We start from the raw sequence: 17951 nt of genomic DNA, 5'->3' as shown, positions 1-17951 counted from the left end.
AAGATTTCGAACTTTTTTCCAGAATAATCCCTCTAACATGGGCCACGTTTTGTCCGGTATATGCAGCATTGCTTCGGAGCCATAGGATACTATAGGTATAACTTTGGCACGATAAAAGGAAATGACCGGAAGGAGAGAAATCTTTCCATAGTTCTGATTCACAGCACCCGTTTGACTCTCCAAAGCCCGTGTTGTGGCTCTTAAGCGACGGATCATGGGAGCTTCTGATGATGTATCAATTAGACAGACTCCAACGTACTTGAAGGTGGTGACTTGTTCAATTCGCTCACCCTCAAGTCTCCAGGTGTGTGCATTCTTTCCTTTATTCGAGTTTACAAAGGTTAAGATTTTGGTTTTGGATTTGTTAATCTCGAGGTTGTTGGTGTTAATTAATTTTTGCAAGTTGTTTAATTGCCGTTGCAACCCTACCGGAGTCTGATCTATGGGTACGATGTCATCTGCATACAATAAGCCAGGTAAGGGGGCTCCACCAATCGCCGGGGGGGGGGGGGGTTCTCACATGGTTGTCAGGAAGTTTCAGATCTGCCAGGAAAAAGTTAAATATGGCGAATGCCATAGGACAACCTTATTTAACAGCTCTTTCAGTGATGATTTGATCTGATAGCAATCAGTTTCTGTTCAATCGCTCCTTTTTCCCAAAACATCCATATTAGGGAACAAATTTAGCTTTAGTCTCAACATTTGAAGCCTAAATTCCCTAGAAGCATGTTTCCTCAGATATGGAGCGGCATGGCTACTGGCCGAAGTCGTAATGAGGGCCATAGTCTATTAACAAGTACTTATCACACTTTCCTCCTATTACCTTCTTCCTGGCTACCGGGATCATTGCTGCTGCCCCGTGCACCCCAAACTCACAAAACACATTGCAGTACACCGCTGAAGAAAATCACAATCGTCTTTACCTTCACAGGAATGGGTTAAAACACTGCCTATGCCTTCATTGAGTTCCGAAATGAATGTAAGCTTGCCCAGTCAACTGCAAAAACGTTTCAGTAAATGATGTGTTTTTGAATTTGAGGTTGGTTATTGTAATTGACCAATGATGCGAGCTGCGGGGAGACTGCCTAATGGAAAACAAGTAATTGACAAAATGCTATGAGCAGGAATATTCTCTGTGGCTGCCTTCTACACTGGTAATTGACTAAAGCTAAAAGCTTGCAAACCACTCTGGTGGGACTCCGAATAAAGACAAGGGATAAGTTGAACTTCACTTCTCTGATACAATATATCAGGTTTCCGAGAACGCCAACATGAGGAATTCACTGCACGAGTCAGTTTGTGGGAGACCTGTTGCAGCACGCAAACAATTAAATGAGAGAAACTTTCCTCATGATGTGTCTTGCGAGTTTTGTCTTAGAATGCCCTTCTATTATTCTGCTTACAGGATCCTTCGTGCTTTCTACAGGTGCGAATCTCAAACGTTTTTATAATTTCGGCAGCGAGTCCTCTGAACACCGAAACACTCCTGGTCTGTGGCTGCCTTCTTCGCCGGTAATTGACTAAAGCAGAAAGCAATGAATTCAGCTCAAAACCCATTGTATAGACATGTCAGGCAGTGATCTAACCATTTGGGTCAACTAGTTCAGCGAAAACAACGAATACATCTATGCATGGCTGTGTCGTTTCCAGCGCTGTTATCTAGTCTCGACATATATTTCTAAAATTGTAGAACTACGTCTTCAGGACCATGATTCATGCGTGATCTATAATAAACCACAATGTACCAAAATTAAAAAAAGATATTGGGCAAAGAGCGGCAGTACTTCGGAACACTTAATGAAAATATATGAATAAAGTCAACAGTACCATTTCATGTTACTCACATCCATGGACCTAAGGTGCACAGGTCTATTCAGTTTCTTCAGGGTAAAAGAAAACAATCACCTTGAGATAAAGATATGTTAAAAAGTAATGAATAGATTATATCACATTAACCTCATCTTATATAGTCAGTAAGCAGCAGAAATTAAATTCCTCACCATTAAGTGTATCCCCGCCGTTTATTCAGTTATTGAATAACTACCTTTATTTCTCAGAACACATGGAGCCTCATGTCGTTCTTCATTTTAATGTATCTGATGGTTATTTTTTTCAATATCCTCTGTGAAAGAAATGTTAGGGAGACATTTTATTTCTGTGCCAATTCCCTTTAACCTTTGAGAGCCCCAGCTCTTTTGCTGGATTCATGGCTTTTTAATACTTAGTCGTCAGTGAGTGGGACCTTTTTCTCACTCACTGGTGTGTTTTCCTGACTATGATTTTCTATGTTCCTTACTGTTTTATGGAGTCTGGTAAAATCCATAGGCATCTGCTTTTGCATTGTGACACACAGCACCTTTTGTGCAGTCCCACTGAGAAGTTCCTCGGACTTCTCTTAATGTTCAACTACATTTTCTTGGGTGAACTACTGTTCCCAAGAATAGTAAGATGACTCCTATCTTAATTACCTTTACTTTATGTGTCCAGCACACACCACCCTATGTGGAGTGCTGGGGGGGTTACATAGTATTTGTATTTGTATTTAGTTTATTTATAAAGCGCAGCCAGGCCCTGGGGCATATGGGCGCGTAAGGTAGAGCTGGTTACAGGGTTAAACAGAGTTACGTTACAGTTACAAGAAGGATACAGTTACATGGGTATGCAATCAAAACAATACAGTATGCAATCAAAACAATACAGTCGGCCAGGTTCCAAAGTAGTTACAGGTAGGAGCTGGCATAATAAACAAGTGCATGCGCGGAAGTTAAACTGTCAGGAGTAATTCCTTTAACCCATTCCTCATGTAACATTTTGTTACACTAACTCACTTGAATGGCTGGTGGCAGTGGTTTCTTTTTTACTATTTTCTCAAAATTGCCTTTTTCTTTTTTCACCATTTCTTGTTAGTTTCTTCTAGGCTTTTACTCTGTTGTTTGCATCAGGTTTCAGTTCTTTGTGTAGTTTGCCTTTGGCGGGCTGCAGCCCGCCCAGGCTATAGTGTGTCTGGAAAGCAGGAAGTGAGGGAGGGTGCCGAAACTTCCCTGTCCTTTGTCTCTAGGTGTGCCTGAGTGAAACCAGTTCCTATTGGCCGGTTGGCTGTCCTGAAAGGACTGTCACCATGCTGTGTGATTGCCTAGGGATGTGAATGAATGGGAACTTGCATAAAAAGAAAGGTTTTTGGGACTAAGAGCAGAGTCGACCACTGGAGGATAACATCTGAAGCAGAAGACGAGAGAACGCCAGCAGCACCTTCCTGGACTGCAAAGTGCCCAATTAAGCCTTGCACCTATGCTCACCCCATTTACTTTTTGACTGGGAAGACCCGTACGGGACGACTTCCTCCCTTGGCTGGTGGGGCCAACTAGCTTTGAGACCAGTTTCATTTTGGCGTAACCCCCGACTTGCTGTGACTTTCCTAGGCTGCAGAAGCCCAATACCCGGGGTACCTCGACCATTTGTGAGTGTATTGTCTTCCGAAGTCTGAATCTGGCCAGATCTTTGTGGGCACCCAGAGGACCCTACAGAAGCAAGAAATCTGCGTCCAGAGTCCCCTCACCCACAGTCCAGGACAGAGGGATCAAGGAAGTCCTAACCAGAGCTTTTCGTTCTTCATTGATGCTGAGAAAAAGGCGACAAAACCACAAAGAGCTGCTGAATCGACAGAAATCCATTGCTGCCGAGTCACTCTCGAGTGCTGCTGCAGGAGCCCGCCAGACATCCTCCCTTTCATCACCACGACCAAGTACCAGGAACAAGGGTCCACTGCATTGCATCGTGAAGGCATCCATATGGAACTAATTCTTCAGTTTATACGTACTGTGGGTTTGGGGTACATCTACCTTTTGCCAATTGTTGTGCTTCCTAGCTTGGGGAGTACTATTTTACCCTCTTTTGAGTTTCCCTCAACTCACTTGCACTGACCTTTCAGCTTGTGCTTCTTCAAGGTGACTCCTCTTGTGATTTTCTAGTTGAACTACCGACTTTGCTAAAACATTTTCTAAGAAGAGAGCATCAGAACTTTGAACTAGCCCTATGGCTTTGGCTGTCCTGGCTCCCTAAAGCCCCCCTTCTGAACCTATTGTCTTTGGCAGTGCATGTTCCCTTACAGGTTTTAATTGTTGAACACTATTATTGCTGGGATAAAAGACTGCCTACATCCCACTGGGAGACTCTAACTGTTTTACTAAGTATAAAGTATGTTCTGATCGAACAAACGTTTCCCTCCCTATAGCTCAATATTGCAATGGTGATCACAAATAAGTGGTATTACTGACCTCAAATGACGTCACTCAATGTGCTGGAATATGTTGAAAAGTTTATTCACCTGCTCTATTGCTCTTGTTGAATTGAATCATAACTTTGGGATTATTGTTACTATTAGTTGCTGCTTTTTAAAGATTGTCTAATTATCCTTGTGTATATATAAATACATATTTATACTTTAACCTTAAGTGGGTAAGTGTTTACTTGGATACCTGCATTTACTGATTTCATTGCACAGCTCTACAGCTCACATTACCCCTCTTAAGATAAGCCTGACTGCTCAGTCACACTACCAACTTGTGTAGTACTGGCCTATATTAAAAGGTGGGTTACCTAATACCAAGAGATGTGTCTTGTGAAGTCCCACACTAGTTGGACTCTACAAATTCTTACCTAACAGTCACACACAGAGGTACACCAATGCTCTAGTGCCGAAAGACCTGTTTGATCAAACTGTGTTTTTAAAAAACATAAATGTTATAGGAATTGCAGAGTGAACGGTAAAGGCACAGGGTTCTAAATTACAACACACCCTTAATTTCTTTGTTACTTTTGAAGATCTTATATACTTCTTTTCTTGTAGTTCACGTGGAGTTGTTCTTACAAAGAAAGTAGAAGAGAACAAAGACGAGTTGGAGAGCACCAGAATTGAAGACCTAGATCGCTTGCAGTCCAATCTTTGCAGAAGATACCTACAGGTACATTTGTAAACTGCACATTCGTATTTTAGTTCCCAGATTGATAACCTTTTAAAAAATCGTCTAACTGCCTCCATTTACGTTTACATTATCAATGATAATACATTTTAACTGAGAAGGCTTCAGTCATGTATTCCTGAACATAAACTTACATAGTTTAAAAAAAAAATATATTTTTATTAATTTTCACAACAAACCATAACTTCAGTTACAAGTATCATAGCATGGAATACATGTTTTCTTCTTTATGTCTTCCCACCTCCCTTCCCCTAAACACCGAGCTCTCCCCCCTATGCCTCTAGCTCACGTTACTCGGGATTAGTTCTCTTCCTGGTTCTCGGCCGTGTCGTCGTCACTGGGGTCACCTTGGGTGGGCCCATACAACGAGGCTATCATTTGTCTCCATTCCGTCAGTGGTCCCACTTCTTCACCCTCCCCTCTGTTAGCCGCCTCATACCATGCCACTGTCTCGGCGTCTGCCCATTTTAGGAGGTCCTTCAACCATATCTCTAGTTTGGTCTATGGGCGGCTTTCCAGCTCATGGCAATTCTCCTTTTGGCCAAGATGTATGCTAAGTCTTTGAGTTTACATACGTGTCTCAAGTTGTGCGGCCTGCTGAATCCCCCAGCATGCATGCCCATATGGATTCCACGTCTAGTTTAATTCCCTTTTCAGATAGCTTGTGCTTAATTTCCCCGCAGAATTTCCCCACCTCCGGGCATGCCCAGAACATGTGGATCATCCCTTCTACCACCCATTTTTGTGCTTCTGCGTTTCCGAATTTCGACTATCATTTGGGGGGTCATGTATGCTCTGTAGGTAACGTATAGTTGGATCTGTTGTAGCCTCGCATTTCTAGACACCTTCTTGTGCTATCTTTGGGCTCTCTCCCATTGCCCATCCTGCATGGTCTCTCCCGCCTCCTCCTCCCAGTCCCGCCGCAGTTTGAGCGGCTCTTTTCCCACTCTTGACATTGTTAGTTCATATATCCTGGATATTTCATGCCCTCCCTCCGACATGTCATACATCATTTCAATGGCTGTATTCGGTTGTTCTGCTCGCGCTATTTCGGACCACGTTTCTTTCACCCTTTTAACTATTCTGCTGTATGTAATATGCTGTCCCGCATGTACCCTGGTTCCGTCCATTATCATTTAAAATCCAGGGCCTCCCTCTCTTGCCAACCATTCCCTAGGGTAGCCAGGTCCACTGGCTCCCAATATTTCTGGATTCCTTTTCTTAGTTGGTCATCTGCTCCGCATAGCACCACGAGTGGCACCTGCGGGGAGAACGGGGTCGGGCCTCCCATTGCCCGACATGCTTTATGCCAAATCTCCCTGCCCAGTGTTAGCAATCTCGGTCTACCCTGCATCTCTGACTTGGGTGGCCATATTAATTCTCGTAGTAAGTATGGGGCGCTCTAATCCCTCAGCAGCCAGGATTCTGCTGTCTCGTCTTCCGCCAGCCACCTGGCTACGTATTGCAATTACACCGCCAGTTGGTATATCTCAAAGCTCGGTAGATTTATCCCCCCTCTGTCGTACGCATTCTGTAGTTTCCACAGGGCCACTCCGTTTCTTGTGTTGTGCTACAAGAAACCTCTGCACAGGCTGTGTAATTTGGGGAAAAAGCGCCTAGGCTCCATGTGTGGGATGTTTGTATAAACTAACATAGTTTGTGCCTAAACAACATATCTGCCTCTCTTTTTGTATACCTCGAATATAACATGTTTGTGACATTGTATGCACTTGAAAACTGATCTTAAATGATGCGTTGTCTTTCATTTTATGATGCAAGGTATAATCCTGTAATGGGCACGTTGATAACCCATTGACATACATAATCAGTATTTGATGTGATCCTTTGCTTCAAGGCACTCGGTCTGAGGAGAATGTGCAACCACAGACATTTGATGATTGCATGATTTTAGAATTTTTATGAGGAATTGGTTTCTGTGATTTTTCTCAATGTATCTACTCTTTTGTTTTCTCCTTTCACAAATCTTTCTCTGTTTCCTCTGAGGTGCTTCTTCAGGGGAAGGACTGGCTCTGGATTACTCCCTGGTAGGTCTCCCACCCCTGGCTCTGATGGGTTTCCATCCCCTATTGATAAGGCCAAGGTACTTTCTTACCTTCGCCCTTTCTTCTGACTCTTCCTACTCTCCCAGTGTACTGGCTGACTGGGGATATCGGGAAAGAAAATCTACATTTGCCAGTTTACTTTTGTCTCTTTGCTCTACTTTGAACGTAAACTGTTGTAATGCTAAGAGCCACCTCAAGCTGCAAGGATTTGTCTTTGTTGCAGGCCATCCAGATCAGGGGCGCATTACCAGTTACTAACTTGAACTGCTGATGAATTAGATAGTATTGTAGACTATAGATGGCCCACTCAATGGCAAGGCCTTCCAGTTCAATGATGGGATAAACTTGTTCACTGGGAAACAGTTGGTGGCTACTTGGCTTCTCCTCCCAATTCTCCATTTGTGACAACACAGCTCCTGGGCAGATAAGAGGATGAGTCAGTCTATAGGATACATACTTTTGAAAATTCAGACTTGATAAGGAGGGTGGATGAATCTGGGATGGATCTTTCTGAGTCGGTTCGTTACAGGGCTGACTTTTTCAAAGAAGTTGGTTATAAACTGAAGATAGTAGCCGACTAGACCCACAAAATCCTGGATGTCTATTTGTCAAAGGCTTGGGTACTTTTTGTACTGCCTCGACCTTTACTTTGGGGGAAGTACTTGTCGGTTCCCTACTTGAAGCCTCAACAACCTGATGCTACTTGCAGGATTGGCCGTCAAGTTGGCTTTCCTCAGTTGGTCACAGGCGGCGGTCGGGTAATTCAGATGTTCCTCCCATGTGGAATTATAGATGACTGAAGAAATTGGTGAAGACACATTTGTAGATGTTTTTTTGCTCACAGATGACTGCTTCACGGATTCCAGGTTTACTATTCTTTTTATTAGCACCCTGATGCCTTGTTTATTGGCGCTATAGTAGTATAAAATAGAATAGAATGTCGTCGAGGTAGGTGCCGGTGAAAGCTTGACAGTGCTAGAATCGATCCATCAACTTCTGGAAGGTGGCAGGAGCCCTATGCAGTTGGAAGAGGGATGACTGTGGATTGGAGTTGAATGTGGTCTTCAGTTTTGCCTCCTCATCTAAGGGCATCTGCAGGTACCTCTGTGTCAGGTTCAACGTTGAAGGGAATATTTCCAGACCCAATCTTTACACCAGCTCATCAATTCTAGACATCGGGTAGGTTTTCAATCAGGATAGTTTGTAGAGCCTTCGGAAGTCTATAGAGAACTGCCATGAATTGCTGGGTTTTGGGACTAGTATGACTAGGGAGGACCATTTTCTGTGTACTCTCTCGATGATGCCCAAGTCCTAGCATTTTCTACGGTTTATGTAGGACCTGCTTTCGTGCTTCTGGTAACCGTTAGGGTTTTAGACAGATCTCTCGTCTGGAGGGTGTGTGTATCATGTACTATCCCCTGTACTTATCCCGGTTTTGAGGAGAATACGTCTCTAGATCCCTCTAGACATTGGGCCAACTCCTGATGTTGGTTGGTGGCCAAGCCAACTGCAATGGTTATTCCTCTCACTTCAGATGTCAAGGATGGCGTCCTTTTGTTGTTTGCTTACATAAAGAGTAGTTGTGGGGTTGCTGTTTTCTCTTGAGCTCTTCAGTTTATGTACAGGGTATAACTGGGTTGGTTTTCATGCACTCGCACTTTTATACCTTTCAAGTCGGCGTTGGCTGCGGGGAGACAACTTCTTTGACAACATAAGGCCTTGCCATCTAGCCAACAGTTTGTTCTGTGTAGTCGGGAATAACACCATCACTTGATCTGCTTGAAATTTACGTAGCTTAACCTCTTAGTTGTATGCCTTTTCTTACTTATACTGGGCCTCTTGTAGATTAGTTCTCACAGGCTGTCAGACCTTCTATATGTATTCTTGTGTGTTCTGTATCATAGGCTGGTTTGCCTACTGTCATGCCCTTCCCGTTCTTCTCGTAGAGTGTCCATGTCATCTCTAGAGTTTTCGTCCGTAGACCAACTCAAAGGGGGAAGAAGCATGTAGAAGATTGAGTTTTTTTTTAACAGCAAATGAAATCCATGGAATGACTTGTCCCAATTCCACCCATCTTCAGCAACCAGAGTTTTCGAAGGATCTGCTTCAGGGATTTGTTAAAGCATTCTACTAAAGTGGTAAATAGATTTCTGATGCTTGTTTAATCTGCTTAGATCACATGCTATGCATAGGCCGACATCTAGTGGAAGCTGCAGAGTATTACAGTTGTTTTTCGAAACTCGAAAATGGGCGTCGAAATAGGGCGTGCCAGTAATACTATCCCTATTGTGACATCCCCTGTACCCATGATCCCTCACGCTTGTGGGGTCCCTCAGATTGTTTTTTTCTGCCATCGTGAGCGGTCGCTAATTTTAAGCGGAGTCCTTTTTTTCGACGTACTAATTTATTGTGTCTTTCTGTCCTTTTGCTGGCGCCGTGATTCAACGCGGTAAAGATTGAAGAAGACTTTGAAGCTAACCGTCGGACAAAGATTTCGACGGCGCCACCTGGCCTTGAAGGGCCCGGCCTTGGAAGGCCCTTTCGGCCTCGGCCTTACAGTAGGGAGAGTGGGGGGTGGACATAAACATGTATAATCCCACCTTTTACCATAGTCGCCCAGCTGCCTACATACGTTATGTTATGGAGCGTACTACTTTTAAGTTCTGCCTCTCTTTTAATAGGAAGTTCCCGTGGGTCGACAAGCATAGGGTTTGTAACCTCTGTTTGAATAGAGACCACGACGAGGTGCATTGTCGGGCGTGTAAACTACTCCGACCGAAAACCCTCAAGGACAGGCGAACAAAACGTTGGGCCCATCACGCCATGCAGGCCGAGGCCTCCATAGACGTGGAAGAGGCATCCAACGACAGCAGCGACGCCGTCCATTCGGATGACGAGGGTGACAGGGAGCCCCAGCGTTCCCCAGTGCCAGCCCCCGAACCTAGTAGACAGGCCTGTGGTCCTGTTATGGGGAAGACACCCGGCGGCAAGGGCACCACACTCCCCCACAAACGCACACCCCACGGCGATGCGAGTAAGGTCGCACACCGAGAGTCAACAGTGAAGGGCAGATCCTCTGATCCTTGTCCTCTGGGTGCTCCGACCGCCCGCCGCATGACAAGCCCGTCAAAACCAAAGTCACCCGGCTCGATACTCCCCCGTCCGGCCACACAATGGCGAAAGACGCTGCGCAAGCCATCCCCGTGGTCGACGTTCGCCCTACATCCGGGGACAAGTCCAGGGAATCCTCCTTAACCCCTCTTCGACCCCGAGCTCCAAAAAATCATCTTCTAAGAGCAGGGACCATAAGGATAGAGACACATCCAGTTCCTCTAGAGAAAGGGACTCACTTGGCAAGAAGAACAATAAAAAACCTTCTGGCCAACATAAATGTATGCCATTTCAGGATACTACAATACAGCCTGAAGAGACACATCAGCCTGATCCTATAAATCTTGAGGAAGAAGAGGAACATACCCACTCTACCCCCACTCCTGTCCCCACCTACCCAGGGGTAATATCCAGTTCGGCCAGATGGTCTGCAGACTACCTTGACCGAGTCATGAATCGCATGACTTGCCTAGCACATTTTTTTGTAAAACATCCTCAAATTCTGCAGAACTTGAACACCAGACCTCCCACTACACAGGCGTCTAGTTCCACCATAACACCTACAGCCTCTCAGCCCCAGGCATTGGTGTGTACCGTATAAAAAGAGATCTCTCCCCTCTATAGAATTGGCGGTTGAACCACCACACAAGACTCCTCATGTCTCCTATGATCTTTATGATCAGGATGTAGGGGATGAGGAATAAGATGAACCCACCTATAGGGATATTGCGAGTTACAACGACGGGGAAGAAGACGACCAAGATCAGTTTTTGCAATGGACTCTCCAGCCCCGCAAGAGCCTGTTTTACCAGACTCCCCTGTTGATAACCAGCCACTATTTAATGATATACTAATAAGGGCTGCAGAGCATTTCTGCATCGAAGCACAAGAGGTCCAACAGGACAAAGATTTTGCTGAGAATGTTAGCCGATTAAAAAACCGGCAACCCAGTTCATCCCCCTGCTCAAATCGTTACAAAGAAGGATCCAACCTTCCGTAGAAAAACCTAACGATACCAGGGCAATAAACCCTAGGATCGAGAAGCTCTTCAGACCTGCACCTTCCGACCCCCTATATATAAGGGGACATCCTCGGCCTGACTCACTGGTCGTTACCACCACCCGCAAAAGAGCTGGTACCCCCTTATGCTCCTCCGAAGCCCCTCCGGACTAGGAGAGAAAATAATTATATGCCATGGGCAGGAAGATTGTGTCCACTGCAGCATACCAGGTGCGTATAGCAAACCACTCCACCTTGCTATCCAGCTATGACTGCACAAAGTGGGAGGAGGTAAAGGCACTAGTAGAACTAGCGCCAGAGCCACTGAAAGCAAAACTCTCCCTTCTGGCTGCCGAAGGCAGAGCTACAGCAGGCGTCCTTTTAAAGAATAACTTTGACTCAGCTGACAACGCTGGACGCATTATTGCAGAAGCCACCATTTTAAAACAACATGCCTGGCTTAGACAATCAGGGTTTACACTTGAGACTCAAGCTACCCTACTGAATATGCCAGTGGAGCAAAACTTATTATTTGGAAAAGCAGTTGAAGACGCCCTCAAGTCTGCCAAGGATGAATATGAGACCCTCAAATCACTTGGTCTACTGACTAATAGACAACAACAAAGAGGTGGTAGTAATTTTCATCGCTTTCGGGGGCAAAGCACGCAAAGAGGAACAAGATGCAACCAAAACCAAGGTCCTTCTTGGAATACAAGTCAACCAGCCACCCAGGGTTACCCCAGGGGTCAACACAGGGCCCGCGGAAGAGGGAGAAGTTCCCCCACCAGAGGTGGAGGGACACACTCTAATCAATGACGCCCCCCTACATGTCCCCTCCCATGCCTCCCCAGTCGGGGGACGAATATCATTTTACACCCACGCATGGGAGGCTATAACATCGGACAAATGGGTGTTATCCACGGTAAATTGGGGTTATTGTATAGAGCTCCAAGGAAGACCGTCAAACCTCCCCCACACCAAAAGAAACCATTGCAGGAAGAAAAACTTATCCTGCTAGAAGAGGTGAAAGCTCTACTCCTCAAGGACGCCATCAAGCTCGTGCCATACAAAGAGGTAAACAAGGGTATTTATTCAGCTTACTTCTTTGTTCCAAACAAAAGATCTGACCATGCGACCGGTACTAGATCTGCGCCCTGCAAAAAAGTTTTGTAAAACCACAAAAACTGTGCATGACAACGCTACAAGAAGTAATCCCTCTGTTAAAAAGGGGGGATTACATGGCAACATTGGACATGAAAGATGTTTATTTTCATATCTCAATGTTCCCAGCGCACAGAAGATTCTTGCGATTCAAAGTAGCAGACCAACACTATCAGTTCAAGGTGCTGCCCTTCGGTATAGCCTCCGCTCCAAGGGTGTTCACCAAGGTAGTGGCGGTGGTGGCAGCGCACATACGCAGGGAGTCAATCCCAGTGTACCCTTAACTGGACGACTGTGTCATGATGCCTACCCCCGGAGCACCAGGCCAGGCCCAGCACCCCCGGGAACAGGCATCATGCCCCCGGGTAAAAGCCCAGCGGCCCCTTATAGGGGCTCTTTGGACTCTGTGCTGGCGCCTTTGGCGCCAGGCTCATGTTGGACATCAGTCCTGGCTCCATAGGCGCCAGGCTCATAAAGGAAAGTGTTTGGTGCACTTACCTGATGCAGACCATGCTGCATACTCACCTGATGCAGACCATGCTGCATGAAGACCCAAGCCAAATGAGGCTTAGGAGGGACTATTTTACTGAAGGGACTATTTTGTTACTTGGGTGGGGCTGTGGAAGAATACTTACCTGGGACTTCTTCCAAGGCTATTCAAGCCACGCCCGGACAGCCACACGTGCTTCGCGTTGTTCTGCATCCAAGCAGCTGAATGCTCACCGTGTCTGCTCCTGCACCTGGACTCCAGCCATGCCCGCCTCGAACCTGGAACACCTATAGGGAAAGAAGAGAAGAGAAAGGTGAAAACCAAGAACTTATTCAAACTTCTTACCTGCATCCGGAATCTTCACGCCAGCATTCTTGAAGAAAGACTTCCATTTAAAAGCATTGCGTTGCTCGCTGCAGCGCCATGCTTCACTCACCTGTCCTCGAGACATCTCCCGGCTCCATCGCGGCTGTCGCCACCGGTCGCCACATCTCTGCACCTAGGGGAGAGAAGAGACAAAAGGTGAGCAGAGGGAACACAGGAGGAAAGCCGAATTTTCAGCCATAATACTTACCGGCTTTTCTTGGTGAACCATTCCACATTTCAGGTCAGCGCCGCTTCATTGGCAGGTACCGCACCCCGGCCCCTATGGGGAAAGGACAAAAGACATTACTGGGGAATTATAAAGACATTTAGAGGGGTCGCCCTCATCACTTACTCACCTGATTTTACCATCGGCAATTTAACCCCTCAACGCATCGCCTTCGTTCTGCACCTGAAATAAAGGACAGATCACAGGTTAGGAAAACAACATAAAAAGAGGCTCACACTTGAACTTTTGAATCTTCATACTTACGGCGTATCGCTCCGAAAAGTCAAGTGGATTTTGCCAGCGCCATTCTGAAAACCAGTGAAGTAACTGGACGAACGTGCGCCCCTGCACCAGAAGCAGGATGGAGAGTTCATCCTTCCAAACCATAAGGTGAGCTGAAACCGGGGGTTTTGGAGGAAGTCAGAGAAGAACGAAGGAGGAAAGGGGAGAGCAAGCACACTATTCTGCAGACAGTTAATCCCCTTTCTCATCTGCAGAAGGATATTCCTACGGGCCAGACAAGCAAGATTTGGGGGTCCTGTTCAATCGGTTGTCCGAGTTCTGCGCATCACGCTTGAAGAGGCAGACTAGACCAGCGCCTCCGTGGGATTCAGGTGAGCGTTACAGACTGGCTGATCACGGGAGAAAACTACCATCTTTGCAAGCTAAACACGCAAAGGACAATAGACCTCTTCCAATTGGGCCTCTCAATAAACGAGAAAAAGTCGAGTCTGATATCAAACGCGTCAAAACAGTTCCTAGGAGCTGTATTAGATACAAAGACAGGCTTAGTCTACCCATCCATGCAAAGAGTGTAAAATATGCTTTGGCAAATACCCCAGTATCAAGCCGTTCTCCGGATAAGCGTACGCAAAGCAATGCGCCTACTAGGCATGATGGCATCATGCATTTACCTAGTCCGCCACGCGTGCCTGTGCATGCGACCAATTCAGGAAGGGTTGACGAAACAATGGTCTCAAGCAAGTGGTCAGTGGGACGATCTAGTGGTTGTTTCGCCAACACTGGTTCAGAGCTTACGCTGGTGGTCAAGGGAAAATCTACTCAAGGGGAAACCCTTCCACAAACCGGAAGCACAAGCGGTTGTCACAATGGACGATTCCCTTGCCGGGTGGGGATCCCCACTACCTTCACCACACAACACACGGCCTGTGGTCACAAGTGACTGCACAGAAACACATAAACGTTCTGGAGTTATTGGCAGTCCTCGAGGCCCTACAAGCCTTTGAAAAACACCTAACAAACATTTCGGTACAAGTCCTAACAGGCAGTACCATCGCAATGTTCTATCTCAACAAACAGGGGGGTACACACTCTCCAAATCTGTCCAAGTTGGCACAGAAAATATGGGAGTGGGCACTCAGACGAGGGATGTCCCTGTCCTCCCAACATGTTCCAGGGATACTGAACACACTAGCGGACTCTCTCAGCAGAGACCCCCTACCAGAAGAGCACAAGTGGAAACTACACTCAGACATCGTAGACCACATCTTCTCTCTTTGGGGTTACCCCTCTCTAGACTTGTTCATTACAGGAGAAAACAAGCAATGCTCAGACTTCACATCCAGGTTTCCCCAGCCACTCTGCAAGGGGAACGCCATATGGATGAACTGGTCAGGGATATTTGCTTACGCTTTTCCCCCCGACTCCATTAATCAGCAGGATAGTCAACAAAATACACAGGGAACAGATGACACTCATCCGGGTTGCTCCTATTTGGGCGAGACAGCTGTGGTTTCCACATCTGCACAAGCTAGTGATGTGCGATCCCATTAAGCTCCCGTACCAGGTCAACCTGTTGACTCAACACAGGGGGACAACGATACACCCACAACCTCACTCTTTGAACTTGGCGGCATGGCTCCTGAAGTCATAGTTCAGACACCTTAATCTTCCACAACGGTGTATGGACATCCTAAAAGAAGCAAGAAAACCAAACACCAGGCACTGCTATTTCCACAAGTGGAAAAGATTTGTCATTTGGTGCCAATCTAAACATATTAACCCCATAAAGTGTGCGCCATCACACATTCTTACTTGCATGCTCCACCTGTTGGATTCAGGGTTGGTCTTTAATTGTCTTAAAGTCCCCCTAGCAGCTTTATCAGCATACACCACCTCTCACAGTAAGATCTCATGGTGGAAAGTGCCAGTCATCAAAGCTTTCATGGAGGGAGTAAAAAGAATACATCCTTCAGTCTCTAACCCCCCGGCCTGGTTGGGATCTAAACATAGTGCTAGAAAAACTCATGGGACCCCCCATTCGAGCCTTTCATCCGGCTACCCTTAGAGACATTACCTATAAAACTGCCTTCTTAGTGGCTATCACTTCCATAAGAAGAGTCAGCGAGATCCAAGCATCGTCAGTGCAGGACCCCTTCTTTGTCATCCATAAAAACAAATTGGTTTTACGGACTCACCCTAAGGTTTCACCTAAATGTATTTCCAAATTTCACGTAAACCAGTCTAATGAGCTCCTGGCTTTCTTTCAAACGCCAACCAGCTCAGCTGAGATCAAACTCCACACACTAGATGTGAGGAGAGCGGTTCTCTACTACGTAGAAGAGACCAAACCGCTAAGGAAAACAGATCTACTATTTGTCTCCATGGCTACAGGCAGACAAGGAGAGCACGTTTCAAAAAGAGAAATCTCCAAATGGATAGTCAAATGTATACAATTATGCTATTCATTATCAGACCAGACACTGCCTTCAACACCTAGAGCTCACTCTACAAGGGGCACTGGGGCTACGTTAGCCATTCTTGCAAACGTTTCATTAGACAACATTTGCAGAGCAGCTACATGGAGCTCGTTCATACCTTCACTCAGCACTACTGCATTGACACACATTCTAAAACAGATACACAGGTGGGTCAAGTGGTTCGAAAACATCTATTTGCCGCTACTCCTTCTCACAAACCACCATCTTCTCATAACACTGCTCGCTAATCTATGCATAGCATGTGATCTAAGAAGATTACACAAGCATCAGAAGGAATACATTACTCACCGTAATCGTATTTCTGGTGCTTGTATCTGCTTAGATTCACATGCACCCACCCTTCCTCCCCTGAGAGAAGGTGTATAGATGTTTACTTGAGCTTTACATATATGTACGGATCTGTTTGGTTACACTGTACTCGCACTACTCCTCATGCTACCTCATGTCAGAAAAAATACATCTGTGGATGCGTATAGATCCGGGGACCCCCCCACCCAGTCAAACGGCGCTGCACAACGTGAGGGCTCCAGGAATAAGTTTTGGCCTGCTTCACCGGCGGACCTTTGATCTATACGCCTAGGCACATCTGGAAGGTACCACATAACGGGCGACTAGCTAGCCCTTCCTGGATCACCCCCAACAGTACCTCCCCCACCAGTGCCCTCACACCCTGGCTGTACGATACTGCGCCTACTGCTCTTGAGCGACTTAAGCGCTACAACTGTGGTCTAATCTCCGCCCCATCAGCGACGAGCCATCCTAAAGTAGTCACCGGGCATACCCAGGCGGGTGCTCCCTCCCTCCTCCGCAATGCCCAGTAAGCCGAGGCCTAACGGTAAACCAGGCGCCAAGGATAGATTCGCTAAGATAGCGCCTAGAGCGGAGCACGCATCGTCCTCTGCGCCACATGAGGAAGACGAATGCAGCCAGGACCCCCCTCAGGCAGACCTTTCCACGATGATGGAATCCATGGCAAAGAATTTTGCTGTCTTCCACGAAAAGCTGGACGACATCAACGCAAATGTTGCCTCAATGAGAGTGAAGATCGATCAGGATGGGGCCAGAATTGCTGAGACTGAGCAGAGGATTGGGGCTAATGAAGACAATGTCCACACCCAACAAAACACTGTCTCACAACTTGTCCGCGACACGAAGCAGGTAAAAGCTAAGTGTGATGACCTAGAATCGCGGTCCCGGAGGAACAAGGTCCGCATTGTGGGGGTTCCCGAATCTGCGCTGAAGGGCCGTATGGAAACTGCGGTCGAACAACTACTCAGAGACCTCCTTCACAACCCGCCACTCTCACTGTTTTTTACTGTGGAAAGGACACATCGCTCCCTGGCATCTCGACCTAAACCTGGGGATTTCCCTAGACCAATCATCGCAAAACTTCTGAGATACAAGGACAGGGACCACATCCTCCGATTGGCCAGGGAAAAAGGGGAACTTAGGATGGATTCACAAGTCATCAGAATCTTTCCGGATTTCTCGGTGGCAGTCCAGGCGGAGAGGCGACAATTCAACGGGGTGAAGAAGCTGTTGAGAGAGCGGAAAATCGAATATGCAATGCTCTTCCCTGCTCGCCTCAAATTCACCCACCGCAACAAACACTACTTTTTCACTGTCCCGGATGAGGCCGTCAAGTTTATCGAGGCGCAGATCCCGCCGGCTGATCCTCCTGGGGAGCGGATGGAAGATGTCTAATATCTAGACCTGTGATATCCCGTAGTGGATACTAGGGATGGTGGTGTAGTTGCTATGAGCTGCCCTGGTGGGCTCTGACCCCCCCCCCTCTGCCCGATGGCGGGCACTTAG

General features: G+C 46.5%; 1 protein-coding gene across 1 annotated transcript in view; it reads left to right on the top strand.

The window, feature by feature from the left end:
- The window catches only part of CEP70 (centrosomal protein 70), a 1232997-nt gene that overhangs the window by 671142 nt on the left and 543904 nt on the right, over nucleotides 1-17951 (top strand). The window contains exon 11 of the mRNA XM_069616613.1: nucleotides 4847-4961. Coding sequence (XP_069472714.1) covers nucleotides 4847-4961 — 115 coding nt within the window. The remainder of the gene's footprint in view (nucleotides 1-4846; nucleotides 4962-17951) is intronic.

This window comes from Ambystoma mexicanum, chromosome 9, assembly GCF_040938575.1.
Source record: "Ambystoma mexicanum isolate Mex_15411 chromosome 9, UKY_AmexF1_1, whole genome shotgun sequence".
In the NCBI taxonomy this organism is placed as follows: Eukaryota; Metazoa; Chordata; class Amphibia; order Caudata; family Ambystomatidae; genus Ambystoma; species Ambystoma mexicanum.
This window is presented reverse-complemented; position numbering and strand designations above follow the sequence as displayed.